Raw genomic sequence first — 24,646 nt, forward strand, 5'->3', positions numbered from 1 at the left:
GTTCAGGGCGCTCTTGGCTCTTAAGCCCTTGGCTTTATGCCCAATTAAAGATGAAAATGGGTTGGACACAGTGCTGGCTACATTAAGAGATAATGTACAGGAATATTCAGACATTTCCACGATATTGACTAGAGTAGCGGTGATTTTGCCCATAACAAAGATGGCGTGGAAACAAATTAACCGGATACCGTCACGTGCTCAAAGACCAGGATACAGGAACAGTATGGCTTCAGATGACAAGCGGATGTTATTATTATTCACTTCCGGGTGAACCCATTTGGACGCCATCTTGTCTTGTTCGTGAAGAAGTAGAAGCATCGAAAGGGTTGAGGTATTACAGGAACGGTGGCGACAACAGTGTTCCGGAACCGGAGTGGGTAAGTGGTCGAGAATAATTACGCGTGGGGAATTGCCGGGCCATTACAATCTTGTTTTTTGTGGCGAAGGTACCATAACTTAAACACGTAGACTACGTAAGCTGCTTGACTCGACCGCAGGAACCTCATCCCCTTAAAGCGGCGGCTTCCGCCTGACTTGGTAAATCAGATCGGTCCTCTCGGTGAAAAGGAAATGTTCCCATTAAAGAGAGTGCTCACGACCCCTTTTCTTCTAACTACGAGAGTTTCTTCTCGGATGAGAAGGGACTGATTGTTGGGCTCCTGACCGGCCGTTAAGCACTACGCGTGCGCAGTAGGAACCCCCTTATGGGGCGAGGGGTGCAGCGGGGCGTAGGAGGCGGAGGGCCGGGACCTGAACCTTAGGTGTTGTGCAGCTCCGACTACGCAGGCGCAGCCAAGGGCAAATGCGTCCTGTTAACTACAATTAGGATCCTTAGTTTGTATTTTTCTTGTGTTTATCCAGTGATGGAAATTGTGTTAAGCTTCGCGAGGGAAAAAGGTAGTATGCAATATTTCAGTTGTATTATCCTGTGGTGGATATTATTGTCATCTGAACATCATGGGCTCTCCACAAATTTTGATTGTCAGTGGTTAATTCATAGAAAAGCAGAATAAACTTGGAATTTCTGATCTGAGTGCACGGCAAAAGCAATAAAAAAAATTAAAAATAAAAAACCAGAGTACTATAAAGATTCACTTGGGGGGCTGTTTTGTAAAGTGTCCTGGGGCTACAGGGAAAGGAACAGTAAATCAATTCTTCTAAGATGTTCTTGAGACTATATTAAAATTTTTTTTTTTTTACTAATAGACTTTAGAACAGTTTTTTTCTTTTAAGATTTTGTTTTAATTGGGGAAGGGGAATAGGACTTTATTGGGGAACAGTGTGTACTTCCAGGACTTTTTTCCAAGTTGTTGTCCTTTCAATCTTAGTTGTGGAGGGTGCAGCTCAGCTCCAGGTCCCGTTGCAGGGGCGCAGCCCGCCATCCCTTTCGGGAGTTGAACCGGCAACCTTGTGGTTGAGAGGACACGCTCCAACCAACTGAGCCATCTGGGAGGCAGCTCAGCTCAAGGTGCCGTGTTCAATCTTAGTTGCAGGGGGAGGGGCCCACCATCCTTTGCAGGACTCAAGGAATTGAACTGGCAACCTTGTGGTTGAGAGCCCACTAGCCCATGTGGGAATCGAACCGGCAGCCTTCGGAGTTAGGAGCATGGAGCTTTAACCGCCTGAGCCATCAGGCCAGCCCCTAGAACAGTTTTTGATTTACTTAAAAATTGAGCAGATGGTGCATAATTTCCATATAAACACCCCAAACCCCCATTACACATGCACACAATTTCTCCTGTTATTAACATACATTAGTATGGTACATTTGTTACACAATTTGTGGACCAATATTGACACATTATTAACAAAAGTTCATGTGTATTTTTAACCCAATATACTTTTTATGTCCAAGGATTCCCATTTAGGATACCATATAACATTTAGTTGTCATGTGTCTTTAGTCTTCTCTTGGTTGTGACAGTTTCCCAGGTTTCCTTGTTTTCGTGACCCTCCAATATTCATATCTTGAAGTCCTAACCTCAGTATGTGACTGTATTTGGAGACAGGGTCTTTAAAGAAGTGAAATGAGGTCACTAGGTTGGGCCCTAATCCATTATGACTGGTGTCCTCATCAGAAACGAAGATTAGGACACTGGGAAGACCATGTAAAGACATAGGGAGGAGATAGCCATCTACCAACCAAGGAGAGAGGCTTCAAATGAAACTAACCCTACTGACATTTTGATCTTGAATTTCTAGCTTCTAGGACAGTGAGGAAATAAAGTTCTGTTATTTAAACTACCCAATCTGTGGCACTTTGTTACAGCAGACCTAGCAAACTAATACAGTGACCTTGACAAACTAATACAGTACTTTTCAGGTATATTGTAGGATGTGTTTTGGGGAGGAAGATCACAGGCATCATATCAAGGGTACATACTATAAAAGTGACTTACATTGATATTGACCTTGATCACCTGCTTGAGGTAGTGTTTGTCAGTTTTCTCCACTGTAAAGTTACTCTCCCATATCCACCCCTCCGTTCCATACTGTACTCACTGGGAGGAAGTCCCTTTGCATAGTTCATATTCAAGGAATGGAGAGTTACACTCTTCCAAATAAATAGTGTAGATATTCCAGCCTAAAGTAGGGATTCTTCTACTGGGAGATTTCTCTCTTCCCTCCCATTTATTTATATCAGTATGGACTCAGATTTTTATATCATGATTTGTGTTACAATCCGAGTATTACTTTGTCCTTCAAAATTTTTCAGTTTTGGACTTTAGGAGCTCTTTTCAATTGTGTACTGTGCCCCTTTGGCATGTCCTCTTTTTTTTTTTTTTTTTTTAACACTTTCTTCCTGGTATTACAAGATGCTCCAGGCCCCAATCCTAAGAATTTGCCGTTTCTCTAAGGATCCCTCATTCCTTTTATCACAGAATGGTATTAGAACCAAGATACATGTACTTGTTGCTCCTAGGGTGTTTTTTCCTTTAGGTTCTCTATCATTTATTTTTCAATCACTTTTTTGGTATTTATAACCAACTCTAATTTTCCAGTATTTTTTGAATACCTCTGTTGAGCTGCAAGCTGCAAAGTAGTTCAACATACTGTACTGAAATGCATGTCATATAAAGTAGCAAAAACATTTTTTTTTACCACATTTCAAATAATTACAAGATTAACCTTTACTGATGTCATTTCTATCTAACCTGAATTGAACAGATGATTTTTTTTTTTTTTTTTAACTTTGAGGTCAGTCATCTGGTGTGTGTGTAGGGCTGAAATGGCAGAAAAAGTTTATTGCATTTTGTGGTTTCTAAAGTTTGTGTTTGATGTGAGAAACATTTGACTATATGCATCAGGATAGGTGTGCTTCTGTATCTCTTTGATTTGCAATTAATGCTGAAAGGGCTTTAAAACACACTACATTTTCATTCTCACTCATCTTGTCACAGTCTAAGATGACTTTTGCAAATATTAGTGATTGTCATTTAAACAAGCATTTTTAAAAACCTCAAAGTAGTGTTCTAATAGAGTCATCTAAAGAATGGTAAGATGAATGATGGTCATTTCTGGCTGTATTAGTTTCTTAGGGATGCTGTAACATACTACCACAAATAGAGTGGCCTAAAACAACAGAAATTTATTATTTTACAGTTCTCCAGGCTAGAAGTCTGAAAGGTTTCAGCAGGGCCATGCTGGTTTGCACACACTTGCCACGCTCCCCTTCTTTTCTTTCACACTCATTCTCTCTGGTCTAGGGGAGAATCCTTCCTTGCTGGTGGTTTCCAGCAGTCCTTGATTTTCCTCGGCTATAGACACATCTGTTTAGTCTCTGCTTCTGTGGTGACATGGCATTCTTCCTGTGTTTATCTGTGTCTTTTTATAAGGACACCAATCATATTGGATTAGGACCCATCTTAATCTAGTATGACCTCATTTTGGCTTGCTTACATCTGCAAGGACCCTATTTCCAAATGAGGTCACTTTCATAATTTATGGGGGTAGAGGTAGGACTTCAGCATGTTTTCTAGGGGGACATAATACAATCCGTGACAGTGGCCATAATCATAACTTACATTTTTACGGCCATGTGTGATAACTTGATGATCTGATGCAAATCATGGTTATTGATCTTTCTGTTCTTCCCAAATGCCAGTTGTTTCCAAGAAAGTAGCAGTTAAACTGCATAAAGGGGAAATCTTGCAGCCTGGATCGTCACTAAATCCTTTCAAACTTGAGAAGTTGAGCCTAAAGATGTTTAAACTTAAGGCTAAAGGAAGAACAAATAAATTGGAATTGATTTTTGATGTTATAAAATCAGAGTAGCAGTATTAGAGTGTTTTCATCGTTGACTATTAATGTATTGATAACAAATTTCAATGAATGAGTAAAATATTTCATCACTTTATATAGGCAAAGCACAATAGAGAATTTAAATAATTATAAGACATTTCCTCTGACCTCAAGGAGATTCTTGTTTGAGGCACAAAAACTCATGAAAATTCAATATAAGTCCCTCTGTAACAAGTGTTCTTCATAATCTTTAACTTATCATTGTGGAAATTTTCAAGCAGTACAAAAGTACAGTGTAGTGAATCCTGATGTACTTGTCACCCATCTTTGACTGTTATCATTGTTTTCCAAATCATTATTAAAGCAATGTGTAAATGTCATTTTTAGTTGTACAAGACTATGTTATTTCATTAAACCATAATGAAATTAAAAGATACTTTTTATTATTGCCAGGTGTGCCTTCATATTCCTTTTGTTTCCAGATTTTGCATTTGTTATGTTTGTTAGTAAAGAAGATTTTATAATGAAGATGAAGGAAGAAAGAGTGGGGCTTCTAAATCCTTGCCATTAAATCACTTATGATTTTGTTCTTGAATTAAGAAATAATTTCCAAGAAACTCTTTATCAAGCATTGTGCTAGCTGCTGAAACATAAATGTTTATATTAAATATTTGAGTATACCAAATCTTTCCTTAAAATCTTTCCCTTTACAAAATTCAGCATAACTTTAAATTTTGTTCTCATGACAAGTTACCTGTTTTGTACTAGATAACAGAAATTTACTCCAAATCCTTTATTAAAAAAATGAGACAGAGGTCATGTAATTTGCCCAAAGTCTCACAATTATGATCTGTGTAATTTTTATTGCCTATACCAGTCATTATGGACTATGCTGGTCAGCTTCCTTTGATTCTTCATATCTTAAAAAAAAAAAAAAAATCTATAGATTTATTTCTAAAAATACTCATAATAACTCAAAGAATACAGGAAAAATAAAAAATAAGAATTTCCTGATCTCTGTTTTCACTCCCAAGAGCTTAGTAGTTTTAACAATTTTGGGTAATTTAGGAGTTTTCTCTATGAAATTGCATTCTTAAAAGAGAAAACATGAAGTGGCATCATTATTCATGTGCAACATAAATTTTTTTCCTTTAATAAAATTTGAGCGTCAGTATATGTCAGCATATAAAAGTCGACCTTATTCTTTTATATGGCTGAATAGGAGTCCATTGTATGGTTCAGTCATCTCACCGATTGCCCTTTAATTGAATATCACTAAAAGATGTTCACTGTTACAAACGTGATGCAGGTTTTTGAATTACATGGTGAGTATCCTCATCCATGGTTTAAGTCCTTGAAGTGGAATTGCTGGGGGACAATTTTGATAGAATACTGTAATGCTAAATTAAATTGTCTTCCCAAAGGACATTAACCATTTGGTGTTTTACCAACATACGTCATACGTATTCAGTACTCATCCTCTATAGCCATTTGTAAATCTTCAATTGCAGATTTACTTGAAACATTTTATTAAATAACTTCTAACTTACTTCCTTGACTTTTACTGTCATCTTTGCTGCGTTTTTATTCTGCTCTGCTTCTCAGTTTCACATCTCTTTTCATATTTTTCTCAGCCTAAGTATATCAAACACTTTATTTGAATAGTAGCTTCCATAAAAACTTAGGGGAAAAGCTTTGGAAAACATAGTAAAAGTAGAAGTGGTTGGTTTTAACAAACAAAAATGGCTACAAGTAATGCAAATCAAACTTGAAAATATGTAAATAAAACCTTTGTGCATAAGAAAACATTTAAGTTTTTTTCTTTTTTAAATAATAAAAGCTTCAACCTATGATACTGTGACGAGTAGGGACAGAAGGATTTTTTCCAAAGGTAAAATGAAATCTGGTTAAGTCTTCCTTAGCTCTTAGAGAAGGAAATGCAATTGAGTCGATAGGGTTTGGCTTGCTCAGCCTTTCCCCCACTCACTTGTAAACATAAGGAGTGCTATCAAAAATGATACTGCAAGTCTTGGTGGGGATATTAACCACTACTTATGGAAACTTTCTGTGCTGAGTTTTCGTGTTTCTCATTTAATCCTCACAATAACCCTATGAGATAGACACTTAGTCCTCCATTGTACAGATGAGAAAAACAGGGATTAGAGAATAGTTTTATTTGCCCACATTCACACAGCTAGTGAGTGGTGTAGGTAGGCATCATGAACCAGAGCTTGTGCTGATCAGAAAACTCAAAAGGAGACAAGTAATGATCAGAAAACTCAAAAGGAGAACTGAAAAAATTTTCCATAACAACCGTTAAACATGAGTAAGTGAAAGAAACTTTGTTCAGAGCAATTTCTAGAAAAGTAAATAAATCCATGTATTATAAATGATGGTAGGGAGTCAGTACACATCATTTTCATCATTAAAATCATTTTACTAAGTGCACATCTGCTTGCAACTCCAGTAGGTATTGCACAGTGCTAGTTATAATGCCTCCATTGTATGAGTTTACAACCTATGATAGAAAAATCGATACACTGAACTCTGATATGCCATTAGAGCTTTGGAAAACACACCAAGTTGTGCTTACGCCAACTTTTTGGTTCTCAAATATAGGCCAACAGCTTCCTTATCATTAACCTTTAAAAGTTAAAAGAAGGAGTGACACCATTTTTTTGTTTGGTGTTTAGTGACTGCTATGTGCAGGAAGCTGTCCTATACCTTATGAAGGATAAGGTTAATAGATTTCTCTTCTGGCAACTTTAGAAAGCTGTTGATCTAATAGAAAGAAAATAAAACCGTTTGAGGCACAGCCTGTTCTTACCTTGCTGATGTTACTGAATTAATGCATTTTATTATCTTATTTGTACCATTAAAATTAATACTAGGTTGATGAGATCTTTTCAAGTGTCTGTTCCTTTTTTCCCTCAGCATATATGACAATCCCTAAATTGTTTGACATTGTTTTGTGTTGTTAATTAATTTTTCAAGTAAATACATTTTGAAAGAAAAAAAGTTAAAAAGCTTTACTGTCTCTTTTCTGATATACCTGTTGCCCTTCACTTTATAATGGTAAATACTTCGTTATGAAAATGGAAGAAATTCCAAATTAATTTAGAGATGGTCACACTTTCATATTACATCTCTAGAATTTATTTTTATTCTAATAATTCTTCATAATCTAAGAGGAAATTTAAAACTCTTCCCCTCCCCCACCAGGGTTTAAGTAATCTTGCTGCTATGCTTCCAAGCTGTAGTCTAAATCAACCTAAATTTTAAACAGAAAGTGAACTTCTGAGGTCAGTGAAAATAACAGTTGTTATTTCTCCTGGGTATTTTTCTTTCTATCTGTCTTTATTATTTTTTAATTAAAGTTATAAGTGAAGTTACTTTTCAAGGGCTATAATGAGTCATTTCGCTTTTAAAGGGCTTTAAAGGTATTGTTGGAAAAGAGGAGAGAGAGAAAAAAGAGGGAGAGGAGAGAAAATCTGAAGAGAGATTAGAAAAAAGTATATTTAGTTTGGAATTGATACCCAGGGCAGTTGGCCTCAACTGTTACACTATTTAGGGTCTATTTTTCTATATTCTGATCCACAATAATAGACTATACTAGTGCAATTAGAAGATAAGTGCACTTGACTCATAAGTCAAGGTAACAAAGTAATGCGTCTTCCCTAATTCACAGTGTTCTTCAATTTGAGAGGTCAAGATCTGCCATTGATAGAATTATATAACCTTTTTAAACGCTGCAAAGAGTAGAGTTGCAAACTTTTAAGAGCCTGATTGTAATAGACAATTGTCCCATTTGAGTTGGTATCTTTTAACTTCCTTGTTATCTGGCTTTCCTTTTGCAGGATCACAAGCTTCGTGTGATCTTGCAATACTAAGGCTTTTGTCTTGTTTTTAGAGGGTCAGTCTAGAGGGATTCATTTAGTAAACATTTAATGCCTGCTCTATGCTAATCTCGGGGGTACAAAAATGAAGAAACATACACCATGTCCTTACCATGTGCATCATTAGTTCTTGAACACGGTTGGTATATCTGTTGGATAAAATACAAATTATTAGACATGAAGGAATTTTAAACTTTTTATTAAAGTTCTCAAACTAGTTTATAGAAAAGGAGACTAGTGTGATGACCACTCCGCATACCCATCAACTAGAGTTAATAGCTATTAACATATGTTATCAACCCCCTTCTTTTCCATGCTATTTGCATGTTAAAAATCTTGGTGTTGTAGACTGTCTCACCTTCTGATTTATCTGATTGTTTCTTTTGATACTGTTTACCTCATTCCTTTGTCCTCTATCATTTCTTCACAGTAGAAGTGAGATCCAAAAGCTCAGTTGCATTCAGTTAAACATTATTTGGTGAAAATATTCATAGTGATTCTGGGGACATAATAATTGTAACTCATGAGGAGAAACCTAATAATCTGTAGAGGTGATATTTCGATATTGTGACTTCCCATTAATTTTTCTTCAAATATCGTGTGAATCAATTGTTTTATTAGGTTTGGCAATAATGCAGTTTTCCAGATCTACCTTCTGCATTCATTAGCTGTAATTATTTATAAGGAAGAGTTTTCCTTCATTATCTAGAGCTATTTGACTACCCTCTTCAAGGAGTCTTGGTTGTGGGAGATTAAATCACTTTTTTCTTACAATTTTCAAAATGTATTTCCAGGGATTTATACTTGGAAAAACTAAATTTCCCCCTCTTTTTGAGCTAAACTGGTTTGAGCAATGCTGACCACCAAACTCTGACACCAGCCCGGACATGAAATTTTCTACACTTGCTTGCCAACCTAAAAATTCCAGTTGCCTCTGGCAACCTATTGAACAAGAATTTTAGATCTCTGATCACGTAAATGTATCATCATGTAATTTCTATGTGAGCTTTTAAAATTAAATAACTCTTCTCATTTTTAAACTATGTTTATTTTGTTGAAGATAGAAAATCAAATATATTTTTAAAGTCAGGATGTGGGATCAAGGAGGACAGCCTTGGCAACAATGGCCCTTGAACCAACAACAGTGGATGCAGTCATTCCAGCACCAGCAGGATCCAAGTAAGGAAACAAATTGAATTTGGAAGGTGGGGGGGGAAGATATCTAGAGATAAGTGGGAGATATTTGATGGGATTAAGGGAGATGGAATTGGGATTGGTTTATTGGATCATTTTATGGTTACAGTTTAATCTTTTCTCATAAATAATCTTGCTATAGCACACATAGTAGGAAATGGATTTTCCTTTGGAAGACTTCCTCGAATGGTGGAAAGCTTTGTGAAGATTTTACATTTTAAAACTGATTTAGTTCCTGTTTTTCTAAAAATGGAAAGTCTTTCTCAAATGTGTTATTTAAATAAAGCCTATATCTGTTACTAATTCTGAATCTTAACAGTTCTGTGTAGATCGTAGTAAACTGACTATATGCTATTAATGAATCATTTCTCTTTTATATGGAATATTTCAAGCATATGCAGACATAGAAGAATATAGGGAGCTCATTTATTACTTAGCTTTAACAATTATTAACTCATGACCAATTTCATTGATATGACCCCTTCCACTGCCCTGCCTTTATTGGATTAATCTCATCCTATTTCTTTTTTTTAATAGCTACATAGTATTCTGTTAGACTGTACTGTAATTTAATCGATCCACTTTGGGATGATTGATTGTAGCTTTTAGTTTTTAAAATAAATACCATAATTTTGTATACAAAATTATTCACATGTCCAATTATTTTCTTAGGAGAAAAATCAAGAAGAAGGTTTGTTAGATTACAGTTGCCCATTTGAAGTTTTAGATATACATTGTCAACTTTAACTCCATGCCAATTTATTACATTTCCACCAAAATGTATGAGAATACCTTTTTAATCTTTACTAAAATGAGATGTGAAAAACTGTATGTTATTTTACTTTGTTTCCTTTATTAATAATATTGATCTTAAAATGTTAAGTATAGATATTTGAGAAGGGAAGGAAGACCTTTAAGTTAGTGGGGACAGTGAATTTTGAGTAAAGAATGGCTAATCAGGTGTTAGATGTATTTTGACTAGAGAAGGGCACCTTAGCTAAAAAAGAGGGGGTTATGAGGAGGAACAGGGACAGATAGCGCTACTCATCTGACGGCGATAGGAGCCATTGTAGGCCTAGGTAGGACCTGTTTGAGGAAGAAATGAGAGTTTGATTATTTGTTAAAAAACAAAAAAGGAATAGACTTTTTAAAAATTCAAACTAAGATGCAGGGGATAAATTTCTTATGAGTTCCTTTTCTGAACCTCTTAAGTAGTTTAGTTTATTTTGTAGTCTGAATATGGGTTATTTCCAAGCGTCCTTTTTCAGCCATGACATTCTGTAATATTTAAAATCTTTAGTAAGGAATAACTGAGATGCTTGTTTTTCATAGAAACACTATTCTTTTAGCTCCTACATTCTGATGCTAAATTCTGCTGTGTTAAATTATGTTAGGCCAGATTGACTGGGCTGCATTGGCTCAAGCTTGGATTGCCCAAAGAGAAGCTTCGGGACAGCAGAGCATGGTAGAACAACCACCGGGAATGATGCCGAATGGACAAGATATGTCTACAATGGAATCTGGTCCAAATAATCATGGGAATTTTCAAGGGGATTCAAACTTTAACAGAATGTGGCAACCAGGTTTGTTTATGTTTTCCAAATTATAGGCCTGTTTTTAAAATAAAAAGATTAAAATTAAATTGCTTAATTTGCTTAGTCTTATGACTTCTTGAAATTAATGCTTAAAGAATAGGCAGTTCCAGTTAGATTTGACCTTGAAATTTTGTGGTTAAAATTATTCTTTGCTCAGTCTGCTAGCATTGTGGCACTCAGTTTGATTCTTTTCTTGGTTCTTCATTCCTAGGCTGACAGGGGCTGGGAACACTGGAAACCTCACTTGGCATCTAGGGAAGAGAGCATCCTATGGTCTCTCTGTTGCAACCTCTGGCCTTTTCAGAAGCACCACTGGCAGAGCAAAACATGTCTAGTCTCTAAAGAAAAATTGTGTCACTATGTGACAAATTAGTCTGTGAAATATACTCTGCCCCATATTTACTTCCCTTTTTTTCAGATAGTGAAGATCTTCCATCAGTTTTTTATCTTGTTTGTTTGTTTTTTTACTTCACAATATGATTTAGACTCCTTGATATTAGTGCAGTTTTCCATGGTTAATGCTATTATTTTAAATTAGTAGTCACTTCAATTTATTTATAGAGGAATTTGCATGTGCTGATGGTGAAGTTATATCTCCTTTTTCCTATTAATACTTAACTTTTGTTTCTCAATGTAAGAATGGAAAACTTAGAAAGTAATCCTCTAACATCACTTTTAAAAGGATAACGGATGTTCTAATATTTGATATTGTGAGGTAGTTCATTTCTAGTTTTCTTGAACCTATGCCAAATTTCCCTAAGTGAAAATATTTTGGTTCCCAAGTTCAAGTTTATAAATAACTCACCTTAGCATCCCCACTCCCCCAACTTTACTCTGCTGGTTTTCTTTGTGACTCGGGCAAGTGATTTTTCTCTCTCTGTGCTTCAGTATCCCTCCCTGAAATTGGCAAAAATAATACCTGATTTCCCCTACCTCACAGAGATAAATGTGTTCATGGAAGAAAGAAATTATATAAAATCCCGAGGTATTATTTTTATGGTATTATTGAACAGAAATAGAAAAATTCAGCAAAAAAATTGCTTTGGATTTTGTTACATTTATTAAAAATAATTTGGGCATTTGGTTTCCATTTATTTAGGATATGAAGTGAGTGGAGTTAGATCATTTGAATTGTTTATTAGACTAATTCATTGCTTATTTTTAAGATGTGCAAAAGGAATTTGCCCAAGAAGTCGTACATTTTTAAATTTATTTCTTTACTGAAAAATCTAGCTTTCTTGAAAGCTTTAAAATTTGTGTTGATTTTGTCATAACCCCCTGTTGAATGTTTTTATGCCTAAATCCTAAATAGAATGGGGAATGCATCAGCAACCCCCACACCCCCCTCCAGAGCAGCCATGGATGCCACCAACACCAGGCCCAATGGACATTGTTCCTCCTTCCGAAGACAGCAACAGTCAGGACAGTGGGGAATTTGCCCCTGACAACAGGCATATATTTAACCAGAACAATCACAACTTTGGTGGACCACCCGATAATTTTGCAGTGGGCCCGGTGAACCAGTTTGACTATCAGGTGAAAGATATTTTGTTGCTTTAATATTGTAGATGTGCACGTAATCCGTTCTTTGGAAGTTTGTTTCATCAAGAGTACCTGAGATATGTGTTTCACTTTTCAGTCTTGTACAGATAAGTGCATATTATGTCTCAGAAAAGTTATCAATTTTTTTGAGTATTAAAAATCATTAGATTTCCATTTTCTGGTTTTTGATTTGCTTAAAATGGTATAAAGGATCATTAGGGAAAAATTTGGATAAAATGAAAAATGTATAAGTGCAATAGTTATGTGATGTTTTGTTTTCTAATTTATAATTTCAAAATGGTATATTTAAATGTTAAATAAAGCTTAGAAAATGCACAGTAGTTGAATACATTATTTCTCAATAATAGATTATGGTTAAGACATGAAGAGCATACATAGATCTTCATAAATGTAATGCCTTCTGCTATGTAAAGTTACGGCTTTTTCTAGTGTTACCATTTTTTTTCCATTCTAACATGACATGTTTGTTAGTGGAATTGTATATTATTTCCTCTGTAGCATCTAATTCATTCCTAGGGACATAGAACTCTATGGGGAATAGTGTCATTATGTGGGGCTTTATTTTCTCTAACCAGTCTGCCAGGGTCCACCCTTAAATTATAGTGCTAGGTGTCATTTTGAAATAACTGATCTCAATTGTTATCAAATGAGCTATCATAATTTAAAATTTCGATAAAACCCATACATTATTTCACTAATTATATGCATAATGCACTGGACATAAATGTAAACAATATTCACCTTGAGACAGTAATCCTCTTATCCATACATATTCGGATACTTGTATACTCGTACTTGGTGTACAGATGTGAGTGTTTGTTTGGTTTTCAATTTGAAGAAATGTGGCAGGGAGCTTCTACTTAATACCACATTTTCTTGGTAGATCCCCTTGCTAACATGACAAAGACCTCTGTTGGCAACTGGCTTAGAAAGCCTCTGAAAATCGTGAAATTGCAAAAAATATTTAATGTAATGACTCAGTAACTTATCTTTGCTTAAAATAGATATTTCTTGCAAGATTATATGGAAACAAATGTACAAGAAGTAGGAAGGTGGAATTGATTAAAAATTTTCCTGTATTTCCTAGTTACAGAAAAATTGACATGTATTTGATTTTTTGGTAGTGGAAGGATAAATGGATTCACAATGAAAAAGTTCATATATATAATTTTCTGTACTTGAAAATAGTAAATCAGCTGGATTTTAGATGGCTCTTTGCATTTATATAGGCAGAAGAATCTTTTTCTTAATAAAAGTAAACTTAGGTTCTTGGGGCTACAGAAATATCGGTGGATATTAGAACCATGGAATTCTTGGATTTGCTGCACACATGGATTTCTACTGTCCCAGTTCATAACACACGTGTGTCCCAGAGTGTTTTTGTATTAATGTGAAGAAAAATAAACTGCAATACTCTTTCAGCATGGGGCTGCTTTTGGTCCACCGCAAGGTGGATTTCATCCTCCTTATTGGCAACCAGGACCTCCAGGGCCTCCGGCACCTCCCCAAAATCGAAGAGAAAGACCATCATCATTCAGGGATCGGCAGCGTTCACCTATTGCACTTCCTGTGAAGCAGGATCCTCCACAAATTGGTAGCTATTAAAGTTGGCATGATTTCTTGATCATGAAAAGGATGTCTTATTTAATTCTAGTTCTAATACTGCTGATATGTTAGGAATTGATACTTTAAAACCCTATTATTTTATAATCAAACAAAAATTCCAAGAAGTACTTGTCTAAACTATTAAAAGTTTTGTATAATTTTCTTTAAAATAAATCTTTACCTTAAACACAGATTTTATGATGAAATGTAAATTTATCATGGCCGTAGCACCTTGATATTTTCTTCAGTGTTGACAACTTGATACGTTATGCCAATATATGAGCATTTCCCCCCCTTGAAAACCTCCTAGTTGTTCTTTGTCTCTGGTCTCTTTACTCTCAGTTCATCCAGTGCACTGCTGCCAGATTAAGTTTCCTTTTATTATTTCACTTTCTATAAGTGTTTTGGCAGAAAATTTCTATTTTTAATTTACATATTAGTACTAACTTATTTCCAGTGACAGGTTACATGTTCATACTACTTTATATCTGGAAACCAAATCAGGCACTTAATGGGCTGGAACATATAAGTCTTTTCCTTTTTATCGCAAAGTAGACATTTTAGGAAGATCGTAACTTTTATAACTTGTGGAATGATACTTGTTCAAATGAATTCTCCGTGTGAAAATGGACTTGCTCTTTTGTTTTGGCTCTCTTCTGTCTTCACATTTTAGGAAGCAGTGTAGTATAGGTTTGGCTCTGAAGTAGCCCACATCACTAATTACTGGCTTTGTAACCTTGAGCACATTTTTAAATCTCTTTGAGCCTCAATTTCCTCACGTGCAAAAAAGATCAAGTAATATTAGTGATCTTTTAGGGCTTTTTTAGGATTGAGTGACATGGCGGTTTAATGTGTTTTTATAGTACCTTGACACATTGTAAGCATTAATACAATGTTTGCTGCTATTAAAAGTGATGATTTTAAAGAAAAGCATGATGTTTGATGGGTTGTTTTTATTACCTGTCTTGTTAGAGACTAATAGTATTTGTTACAAGCACTCAAATGGCACCAGCATTTTTTGTTTTAATTTACTTACAAAATTTGTAGAAACTCAGGGATAAGGAACTTGCGCATTTATGACTTTTGCTTAACTGACCTACAAATATTTTTTTCCCCCCATGTGAAACAGATGCAGTAAAACGCAGGACTCTTCCAGCTTGGATTCGGGAGGGTCTTGAAAAAATGGAACGTGAAAAGCAAAAGAAGTTGGAGAAAGAAAGAATGGAACAACAACGTTCACAATTGTCCAAAAAAGAAAAGAAGACAACAGAAGATGCCGAAGGAGGCGATGGTCCTCGTTTACCTCAGAGAAGTAAATTTGTAAGTAGAATTCCCCTGATGTGAAACTCCAGTTGATACCAGTGTGAAAAGGTTATTGAAATAAGTAGGTATTTTAGCCTGTAGGAAAGCATTAATGTTCCTGAGATTACTTTCAGTAAGTATATTTGGGATTATGTTTTTATGCATGTATTATTGAGGGTAGAATAAGGAGAAAGTGGGCAGTGAGTTTATGAAACATTTCATTCTGGAAAAAAATTATTTAGGGATGCTGAATAGGTTACCTTGACAAACATCTGTATTTTGTGTGGTACAGCTAGCTCCCTAGTGGTGGATTATAAAACAAAACTAAGTTAAAATGGCAATAGAGAAATAAATCAGCCCTTTTTGAACATTTAAATGTATACTTATGCCAGAGGATATAATAACCTTCATAGTTTTTGACTTGAGCACTGAAAGTAAAGTTTTAAATATTTAAATCTTCATCAGATAGATGGCATAAGCAGCTTAGGAACTTTTTTTACTTAGCAAAAATGTACTCAACTAATATAACAGACAAAGCACTGGCCAGTATGCAACTCAGGAAATGGGTCTTTCTCCCAAGGCCATTTTCTGCTTCATAAATAAGTCACAAGGATGGCAAGGTAACTAGATTTGAACAGACATTGGTTTTGCTTAAATTCGGTAAATGCCATAAATGACTTTTTATAAAAGAACCATGCTAAAGATGGGTTTTTGTTCTGGGTGTTATGAAGGTAAACTACAGACTACCACGATTAAAGTTTACTTTAAGAATATATTTTTAAATCTTTACATGAAATAGTGGTTTCTAAATCTGATAGTTTTTTTAAGTGTTCAAAAAAAAATGTTGGGGGGTTCTCCTCCTCCTCCCAAATACCTTTGGGCTTTTGTTACACAAATTCTTCTGGTTTAAGTGGTCTTTCCCTAGTAATAGTATTTAGGTAATCACCTTGTCTTTTACTTGCTAGGATTGCTAAGACTGTGGAACGTAGAATCCCCTTTTTAAGGTACACTATCTGCATACTGAAAGCGTAACACCCAGACAGAGACAGAGACAAACTGCTGGCATTTCCTCCATCTGCAATAGACCTCATTTCTTATCTGTCTGTTTACTATGTAGCTAAAAAGAAGCAAACTTCATTAAGTTTCAGGGCCAGCTGAGATCTAGGAACTACAGATTTTTCATTTTAAGTCACACAATTTTAGGTAAATAGCTTAAATTTATAGCTGTAAAAGCAGCACTGAATAATATGACTGGTCCTTTTATCCAAAGTTCTACAAGCCGCTCATTTCAACCATCATATATAATAGATATTATTATAATAAAATCAGTTTCTGGGCATCATACGTTTCTGGATATTTATAAAATAAAGTCAAGATTGACCAAGGGAAAAAAGGAAGTAGAAAAATGATTAAAATAATTGATTCTCATAAGCCATCTTGTAATCTTATATTTCCTGTCAGGTAATACGTTAAATTACCAAATGAAATCTGTAGTACAAAAATATAATTTAGGGAGAAATTTCATTTTTATACATCTGTTTCATAGACTTTAATTTGGGGATTTAAATAGAATATGTAAGATAATGAGGTTACATTATAAGCATGAATTTGGGCTATCCATACAATTACTTTTTTTAGGATAGTGATGAGGAAGATGAAGATACTGAAAATGCTGAGGCGGCAAGCAGTGGGAAAGTCACCAGAAGTCCATCTCCAGCTCCTCAAGAAGAGCAAAGTGAACCAGAGATGACTGAAGAAGAGAAAGATTATCAAATGGTAAAACGTTAAATTCCTTTTTTTTAATTGAAAAAAATTTTGAGGTATAATTGACAAACAGCATTATATTGCAGGATTTATTTTGTTTATAATTTTTTGAACTATCAGTTGGCTATCTTAAATATTTAAACTGAGATCTCATGAAACAGTTTTAAAATATATGTTAATATATAGTTTGCTGGGCAATAATGTCGACAAAATCCAGGTAACACTTGTAATGTGAAACCAGAGCTTATAAAGCAGTTATTAAGCAAATTTTCTAATACGAATATTGTAATTATTAAATAATGTTTTACTATTTGAGACCCCAGACAACATGTCTTGATCTGTTATTTTCTAAAGTGTGTTTTTTGAATACTGAGAAAGATTAAAAGACTTCATAGAAAATAAGTTTAGGAAGCATTGGATGGAGCACAGGTAAATATTTCTTCATTGTGAGACTTCAGAGCCTTTACTATCTGTAATGTGTATTGTTATTTTCTGAGATCGAGACTATGATATGCTACATTTCTCATCTTGAAAGATCAATGATCTTTGGAATGTGTTTAGAAGATGCTGATTCACTACACTCTCTTTTTAATAGATGAATACGGTAATCTGGAGCCCATAGAGGCTAAGGGACTAACTAATATTAATAGTCGACATTTGAAACAGTTGTTGGTAGCCAAACCAGTGCAAGAATCCAGTTCTATTTCAAGTCTCTTGTAGTCTATATTACAGCAATCAAGAAGAGAAAAAGGGCTCCATCTGACAGAATGGAATAACTGCCATTTCTTTATTGTCCTTGGTTTTTTCCCCTTCAAATTTTACCTTGAGCTGAGCACGTTCCCTAAGTGACTTAAATTAGTGTTGTGCTGCTTACTATTAATATTATTAAATAAAGGGATACTTTGTTCAACTTAAAACACCCATGGAAATTTTTAGTAATAGAGACTTTCTTTTCATGTTTTGTCTCTAGAGTTAGAGTTCAGTGTCTTTACAGGTAAACATTTTTTTCCTTTAATCCATATGATTTTGAAATTTTTTAAAGTTTCGATATTTTAGAATAATTTTCAAGATATTCTATTCCTTGGAATGGCTGATCTGGTTGCACCTCTAAAAATGTTTTATAAAATTGCTTTGCCTTTTAATTTTTTTGTAAATGTCAAACTGTTTGTAACAATAATAATTAGAAACAATATATATTCCTTAGATGTTGCTGACAAAAATGCTTCTGACTGAAATTCTGTTGGATGTCACAGATGAAGAAATTTATTATGTAGCTAAAGATGCACACCGGAAAGCAACGAAAGGTATATTGTGGGTGTTCTTGGTTTTATTTTTCTGGGGATATTTTGGTTTTGGTGGCTATTTTGGACTTTTTTTTGTTGACCTTGTTGAATTACTAGCAGATATTTTGAATATTCTCTTCTTGCATGTTTTAACTCTTTGGGAAAGATTAGATCTGGAGACGCCATGTTACAACTATACAAATATTTTTGTTTTATCCAACCAACCTGAGCACAAATTGGCAATTATGCTGCTGTTCTATAACATGTATTGTGGAAAATTCTTGATGTTCAATTTATTTCACCTGATTTTTTAAATAGATATTATGGTATTGGTTTATGACTTCTAATGCAATTTAGTTTGACTAATGAATTGAATTATGAAACCAGAGTTTTCAGTTTACCACTTATAATTCTTACAGAAACAAGTGATCCTCCCATCCCGCCCCATATTTTTAGTAACACTTAAAAAAATGTATTGAAAGCAAAATTTAAATTATGGGCCATACTTCAAAAATAAAAATACTGACATACTGTAAACATTTTTCCTCATTATAAACCAATTTCAACTCCCATCAGAATTATGCTTTCAAGGCCAGACAGGTTACTGGTTTAAAGTGAATGTTATGTTTTTAATGTTTCTTCTCTCCCCAAAAAGCAGCAATAGTAGTAGATTTAACAATACCATAGACTCTCATGACTATGAAATCGTGGCTATTTGTGTTAACATGTTGTTCCTGTTGTTGATGTGATACAAAGCTCCTGCAAAACAGCTGGCACAGTCCAGTGCACTGGCTTCCCTCACTGGACTCGGTAAGTGTTCTCCTTATTTGTGAGAGGGCCTTAAAGGGAAAATCACACTTGCCTTGTCTCTCTACATGTTCTGTTTTGAAACTGTACAATTCCTTCTCAGTTATAAATCCTAGGTCTTAGGGGTATATCAGTTTCTAAAAGGTTTGCCTATTTTTTTTATTAAAGCATTCACAGTGGCATTATTGTAAATGTGGTAACTAATTCATAGTTTATTGGGGCAAGTTATAATAGTTATAATTTAGTCATGATAGTATTTAAGCTCACTTTCAAAATTATTGCAGACATGCCTTAGAGCAGAACCTATCCACTAATGCTTTTAAGGGCTTTTATTTAGATTGTGTTGCGGCAAGTCAAGTTTACCATAGAGGAAAGGGTTTATTTTATCATATTATAGTCGTAGTGATGTGTTCATAATTTGCTATTTGCATGATATATTACCAAGTATATAAAAGCTTGAATTTGCCTTTTCCACATCTTCATTTCAAATTAATCTTTGTGAGGATCAATAGAAATGGGTAGAACCAAATGCCCATATGATTTTGTTATGATTACTGTTTAGATGACTTCAGGGTGGGGAGTAGTTTTAGCGTCATACTATTTCTATATCAGTCAGAATATAGTATTCTCATTATTTTAGGGAAAAATACTTAGCCTTCTATCTGGGATTTCTAAGCTTTGAACAACAAAAAAGTTAATTTTAGAAATATTTTCAGGATCATCATAAATTTTAAGGTAGAATTTATTATGCTTTAGTGAGGCTTTATTACTGCCCTGATCAATGGTTTTATTGGTTAACATGGACAGTAAAACAAAACCATTATCATGATTCCTTTATGGTGAGAAATATATCAAATACTCCAGAAAGAATAAGATACTAAGTATCAATTATCTGAGGGTTCTATGAACTCCTTAAACATTGGAATTTGTACTTCTCCCCACCCCGAATAAGCATATTCTTCCAAGAAAATGCAGTGGAAAAAGAAATGAGCTTTCTTCTCGGACCTTAAAAAGTTTTTAGTGCATATAATAATTTTTCCATATGATAGACTGGGCTTTATGCACACAGGTGGACTGGGTGGTTATGGATCAGGAGATAGTGAAGATGAGAGGAGCGACAGAGGCTCTGAGTCATCTGACACTGATGATGAGGAATTACGACACCGAATCCGGCAAAAACAGGAAGCTTTTTGGAGAAAAGAAAAAGAACAGCAGCTGTTACATGATAAACAGATGGAAGGTATATATTTTAGACTCACTTAAGTTTTGTCCAGTTTTGTTTGTGTTTCTTTTCATTTTTCAACCAACCTGAAATACCAAAGGGTGGAATCGAGGCTAGATTGTAAATAACATGTGGTATATCTGAAACTAAGGTTTTTGGCTCATTTGCAATTTTTATGAAATGTGAAATCAGAATTAACTGTTGTATTCAAAACACATAATTTATAAAAGGTAAACTTTTGTTTTGGGAGACATTAATTCCAGTGGCTATAAGTTAAGCTATTTCAATGTATTTATATTTCTTGTTAAAGTTCTTAAAATGAAAGGATTTTTGAAATGGGAGAAATGTATTTGTAAAATTATTGAAAAGTAATTTGTAGCTAGGATATTTAAGGATAATAGAGGAGTTTTTTGGAAGTTTTATTTATATATAAAATACTGTACATGAATGAGTATACTACTTCACAGTTTACACAATAATACTAGGAATAATAGAAATATTTATTTAGAATTTCTTTGAAAAATCTTATTTGGATAATATGAAAGGTAATTATTAAGAGTTAGCAGCCAAAAATTCCCTATAAATTACATATTTACTTTGAAATTGCCTTATTGGATAAAAGTGAAATTTTTCTTACTTGCCTTACATGTACCTCTACACTTCAATACTGTATGGCTGTACTGTCCAGGAGGGTAGTACTACATGTAGCTATTGAGCATTTGAAATATAGCTGGCCCAAATTGGGATGTGCTGTAGATACAAAATATACACTAGGTTTCAAAGACTTTATGTTGAAAAAAAAAAAAAAGAGAGACTATTTCAGTATTCTTTTAAATTGATTACATGTTAAAATAATATTTTTCATACATTGGGTTAATAAAATACTAAAATTAATTCTACCAGTTTCTTTTTACTTTTTTAATGTAGCCACTAGAAAATTTGGCATTGATTATGTGGCTTGCTCTATTGTTGTAGTCCAGTAGCTTGAAATTTGGTAGTATGGGGAGTTTTTCATTGTACATTTGACTTAACATTTTTGTCTTTTTTTATTTCAGAAGAAAAGCAACAAACTGAAAGGGTTACAAAAGAGATGAATGAATTTATCCATAAAGAGCAAAATAGTTTATCACTACTAGAAGCAAGAGAAGCAGACGGTGATGTGGTTAATGAAAAGAAAAGAACTCCAAATGAAACTACATCAGTTTTAGAACCAAAAAAAGACCATAAAGAAAAAGAGAAACAAGGAAGGAGTAGATCAGGAAGTTCTAGTAGTGGTAGTTCCAGTAGCAATAGCAGAACTAGTAGTACTAGTAGTACTGTCTCTAGCTCTTCATACAGTTCTAGCTCAGGTAGTAGTCGCACATCTTCGCGATCTTCTTCTCCTAAAAGGAAAAAGAGACACAGTAGGAGCAGATCTCTAACAATTAAAGCCAGACGTAGTAGAAGTAGAAGTTATTCTCGCAGAATTAAAATAGATAGCAGTAGGGCTAGAGTAAAGATTAGAGATAGGAGGAGATCTAATAGAAATAGCATTGAAAGAGAAAGACGAAGAAATCGGAGTCCTTCCCGAGAGAGACGTAGAAGTAGAAGTCGCTCAAGGGATAGGAGAACCAATCGGTCCAGTCGCAGTAGGAGTCGAGATAGGCGTAAAATTGATGATCAACGTGGAAATCTTAGTGGGAGCAGTCATAAACATAAAGGTGAGGCTAAAGAACAAGAAAGGAAAAAAGAGAGGAGTCGAAGTATAGATAAAGATAGGAAAAAGAAAGACAAAGAAAGGGAGCGTGAACAGGATAAAAGAAAGGAGAAACAAAAAAGGGAAGAAAAAGACTTTAAGTTCAGTGGTCAGGATGATAGGTTAAAAAGGAAACGAGAAAGTGAAAGAACATTCTCTAGGAGTGGTTCTATATCTGTTAAAATCATCAGACATGATTCTAGACAGGATAGTAAAAAAAGTACTACCAAAGATAGTAAAAAACATTCAGGCTCTGATTCTAGTGGAAGGAGCAGTTCTGAATCTCCAGGAAGTAGCAAAGAAAAGAAGGCTAAGAAGCCTAAACATAGTCGATCGCGATCCATGGAGAAATCTCAAAGGTCTGGTAAGAAGGCAAGCCGCAAACACAAGTCTAAGTCCCGATCAAGGTAGTATACTTTTTAAAGTATTTTGTCTGATTTTTAAAAAAAATTTGAATTTATTCAAAGTTGAAAGTGTCCTGTCTCTCTCTCTCTTTAATAAACTCAATTTGGTACTTGATAAATGATCATAGTCTTAAGTAATTTTAGATATCCTATCTAATATTATTTATTTAAAAATTGCAGATTCTGTAGTTTAAAATACATTTTTATTTTTAAATTTTGTCTTTTCCCTTTTTTTTTTTTTCAGATCAACAACCCCTCCCCGTCGTAAACGCTGAGGAATGATGTGGCAAGAATGCCATGATGTTTAAAAAATTCCATGAGTTTTAAGGGCTTGTCTCATTATAGAGGCACATTGTGGCTGTGTAGGTGAAACCAGAAACTTTTTTTTAAATCTGTAAATAGGTGTACTTTTTCCAAATGCTGCTCCGAGTTACTTAATAGGTTTTCTTTGTATTGCTTTTTTTTTTTTTTTCCAAGTAATAGTGCATAATAAGACTATAAACATGCCATTCTCTTTCAGCTGTAATGTTCTTAACATTATTCTTGAATGTACTGTGATGTCAATAAAGCTCTTTAGTTCATTTTTGTTAACCTCTTGCACCTTAATTTTATGATTTTAATTTAAGGAACGTACTTTTATAAAAAGGCAGCTGGAATTTTGTATAACAAGTTTTAAAGGTACTTCCTCTCATCTCCCCCAAAGAAAATGGTTTTATTTCAATAGTTTGTCAAAGTTTGTAAATTGTACCCATGGATTTTTGTCAAATTCCAATTTTAAGGGTGTGGAAGAGGGCCAGAAACAGACCTTTACTTTTCATTTGGAAGCATTTGACATCTTTCTAAACTTTTCCTAATTTGGGAATTTTCAAGTAATATATTTTCTGTGTGTATAAAGTATGGTTCACTCCTGTAAAATGGAATTGCTGGAATCAATCAAGCCACGCAACTAAATAGAGTTATTTATAAGGAATGATTGTGTTTGACTCTAATACTCAAGTCTGGAGCTATATTCTGCAGTTACCTACTTCTGTTTTAGGAGCATATTTTAAACACTTTGGGGTTATTATAGAAATAAAACACACAATTCAGTATATTTATTTATATTTTTAAATTATAATAGGACCTCAGCTCAGTGGAGGTATGCTGTATTATGCAGGTTTGTGTCAGTTTCATAACACTGAAATGGTCTGGTTTTGTCAGTTTCTGAAAATTATGCTCAGTGAATGGTCCAACAGTTTAAGAGTCATAACTTAATAGTAAAATGAGGCTCTATAGGCAGTTAAGTGCTCAATTGCTTTCAGGATCCATTTTTATGTGATTATTCACTTATGCCACAATAGATAAATCTCTGAAAACAAATGCTTTTAAATTTTAATTTAAAAATAAATGAGCAGGTGCAGATCGCAGAAACGTTTTAAAGTATGTCTTTTTATCAGCAATAGTTCATTTTAAAATAAGCCAGATCTGGGAGCATTTGAAATCTTGCTCTTGGCTTATGTCCTCAGTTTGGCTCAAATAAATCTTTAAAAAATTAAAAAAAAATAATAAGCCAGATCTTTGCCAAGGTCAGTGTTTCCTCAAAGTGAAGATAGAAATAGAATTGTATAGTGTGTTCTTGTATCTCTACATAGGTTCTTAAATAATTTCGAGCAGTTTTGCATTTATCTAGAGGAAATAAATCAACTGTGAATAAATGCATGTTTACCAAAACGGTTGTTTTACAGTGCATTTAGTTCTGATATTTATAAAGTTGATATTTCACAGAATAACTTTTAAATAGTTTGGAATTCTATATAGTTTAGACCTCAGTCACATCTGGAGACAATAAAGGAAAGTGCAATATTTTTTATGTAGGTGAGGTAACACGGTATACCTAATTGCAGAATTCATTATCCAATTAATTTGTAATAGATAAGTTGTATAACATTTTCATATCTTAAAATGTTTTTTAGATCAATCTTCAAGTGAAATAATATTTTCAAAATAAAAATCTACAGAAAAGTTCTGGCTATGATATGCACATTTTTGGGCAAG

The 24,646-nt window shown here is 34.2% G+C and overlaps 1 protein-coding gene across 3 annotated transcripts; it reads left to right on the forward strand.

Annotated features, from left to right (window-relative positions):
* The first annotated feature begins 283 nt into the window (after positions 1–283).
* PNISR (PNN interacting serine and arginine rich protein) lies at positions 284–23,021 on the forward strand. Of its 3 annotated transcripts, none has more exons than XM_019743391.3 (12): positions 284–377; positions 9,199–9,317; positions 10,727–10,915; positions 12,240–12,463; positions 13,913–14,084; positions 15,225–15,415; positions 17,036–17,173; positions 18,366–18,465; positions 19,201–19,254; positions 20,321–20,491; positions 21,529–22,615; positions 22,857–23,021. In XM_019743391.3, the coding sequence occupies exons 2-12, from the start codon at positions 9,230–9,232 to the stop codon at positions 22,885–22,887; spliced, it is 2,445 nt and encodes an 814-aa protein (XP_019598950.1). In that variant the 5' UTR covers positions 284–377; positions 9,199–9,229; the 3' UTR covers positions 22,888–23,021. The 3 variants fall into 3 exon arrangements, with proteins under 3 accessions (XP_019598950.1, XP_019598951.1, XP_074189429.1); XM_019743392.3 differs by having other exon boundaries at positions 9,203–9,317; XM_074333328.2 differs by having other exon boundaries at positions 9,225–9,317.
* Positions 23,022–24,646: the final 1,625 nt, after the last annotated feature.

Source organism: Rhinolophus sinicus, chromosome 2 (assembly GCF_057876585.1).
Source record: "Rhinolophus sinicus isolate RSI-liver-muscle chromosome 2, RSI-T2T, whole genome shotgun sequence".
NCBI classification, from domain to species: Eukaryota; Metazoa; Chordata; class Mammalia; order Chiroptera; family Rhinolophidae; genus Rhinolophus; species Rhinolophus sinicus.

What these genes read in the sequence shown, in the direction of transcription:
- PNISR (XM_019743391.3), top strand. Translation starts at nt 9,230, where the DNA reads ATGTGGGATCAAGGAGGACAGCCTTGGCAACAATGGCCCTTGAACCAA. An exon ending in GCAGGATCCTCCACAAATTG is followed by an intron (nt 14,085 to 15,224) that starts GTAGCTATTAAA and finishes CATGTGAAACAG; the next exon opens with ATGCAGTAAAACGCAGGACT. An exon ending in ACATGATAAACAGATGGAAG is followed by an intron (nt 20,492 to 21,528) that starts GTATATATTTTA and finishes TTTTTATTTCAG; the next exon opens with AAGAAAAGCAACAAACTGAA.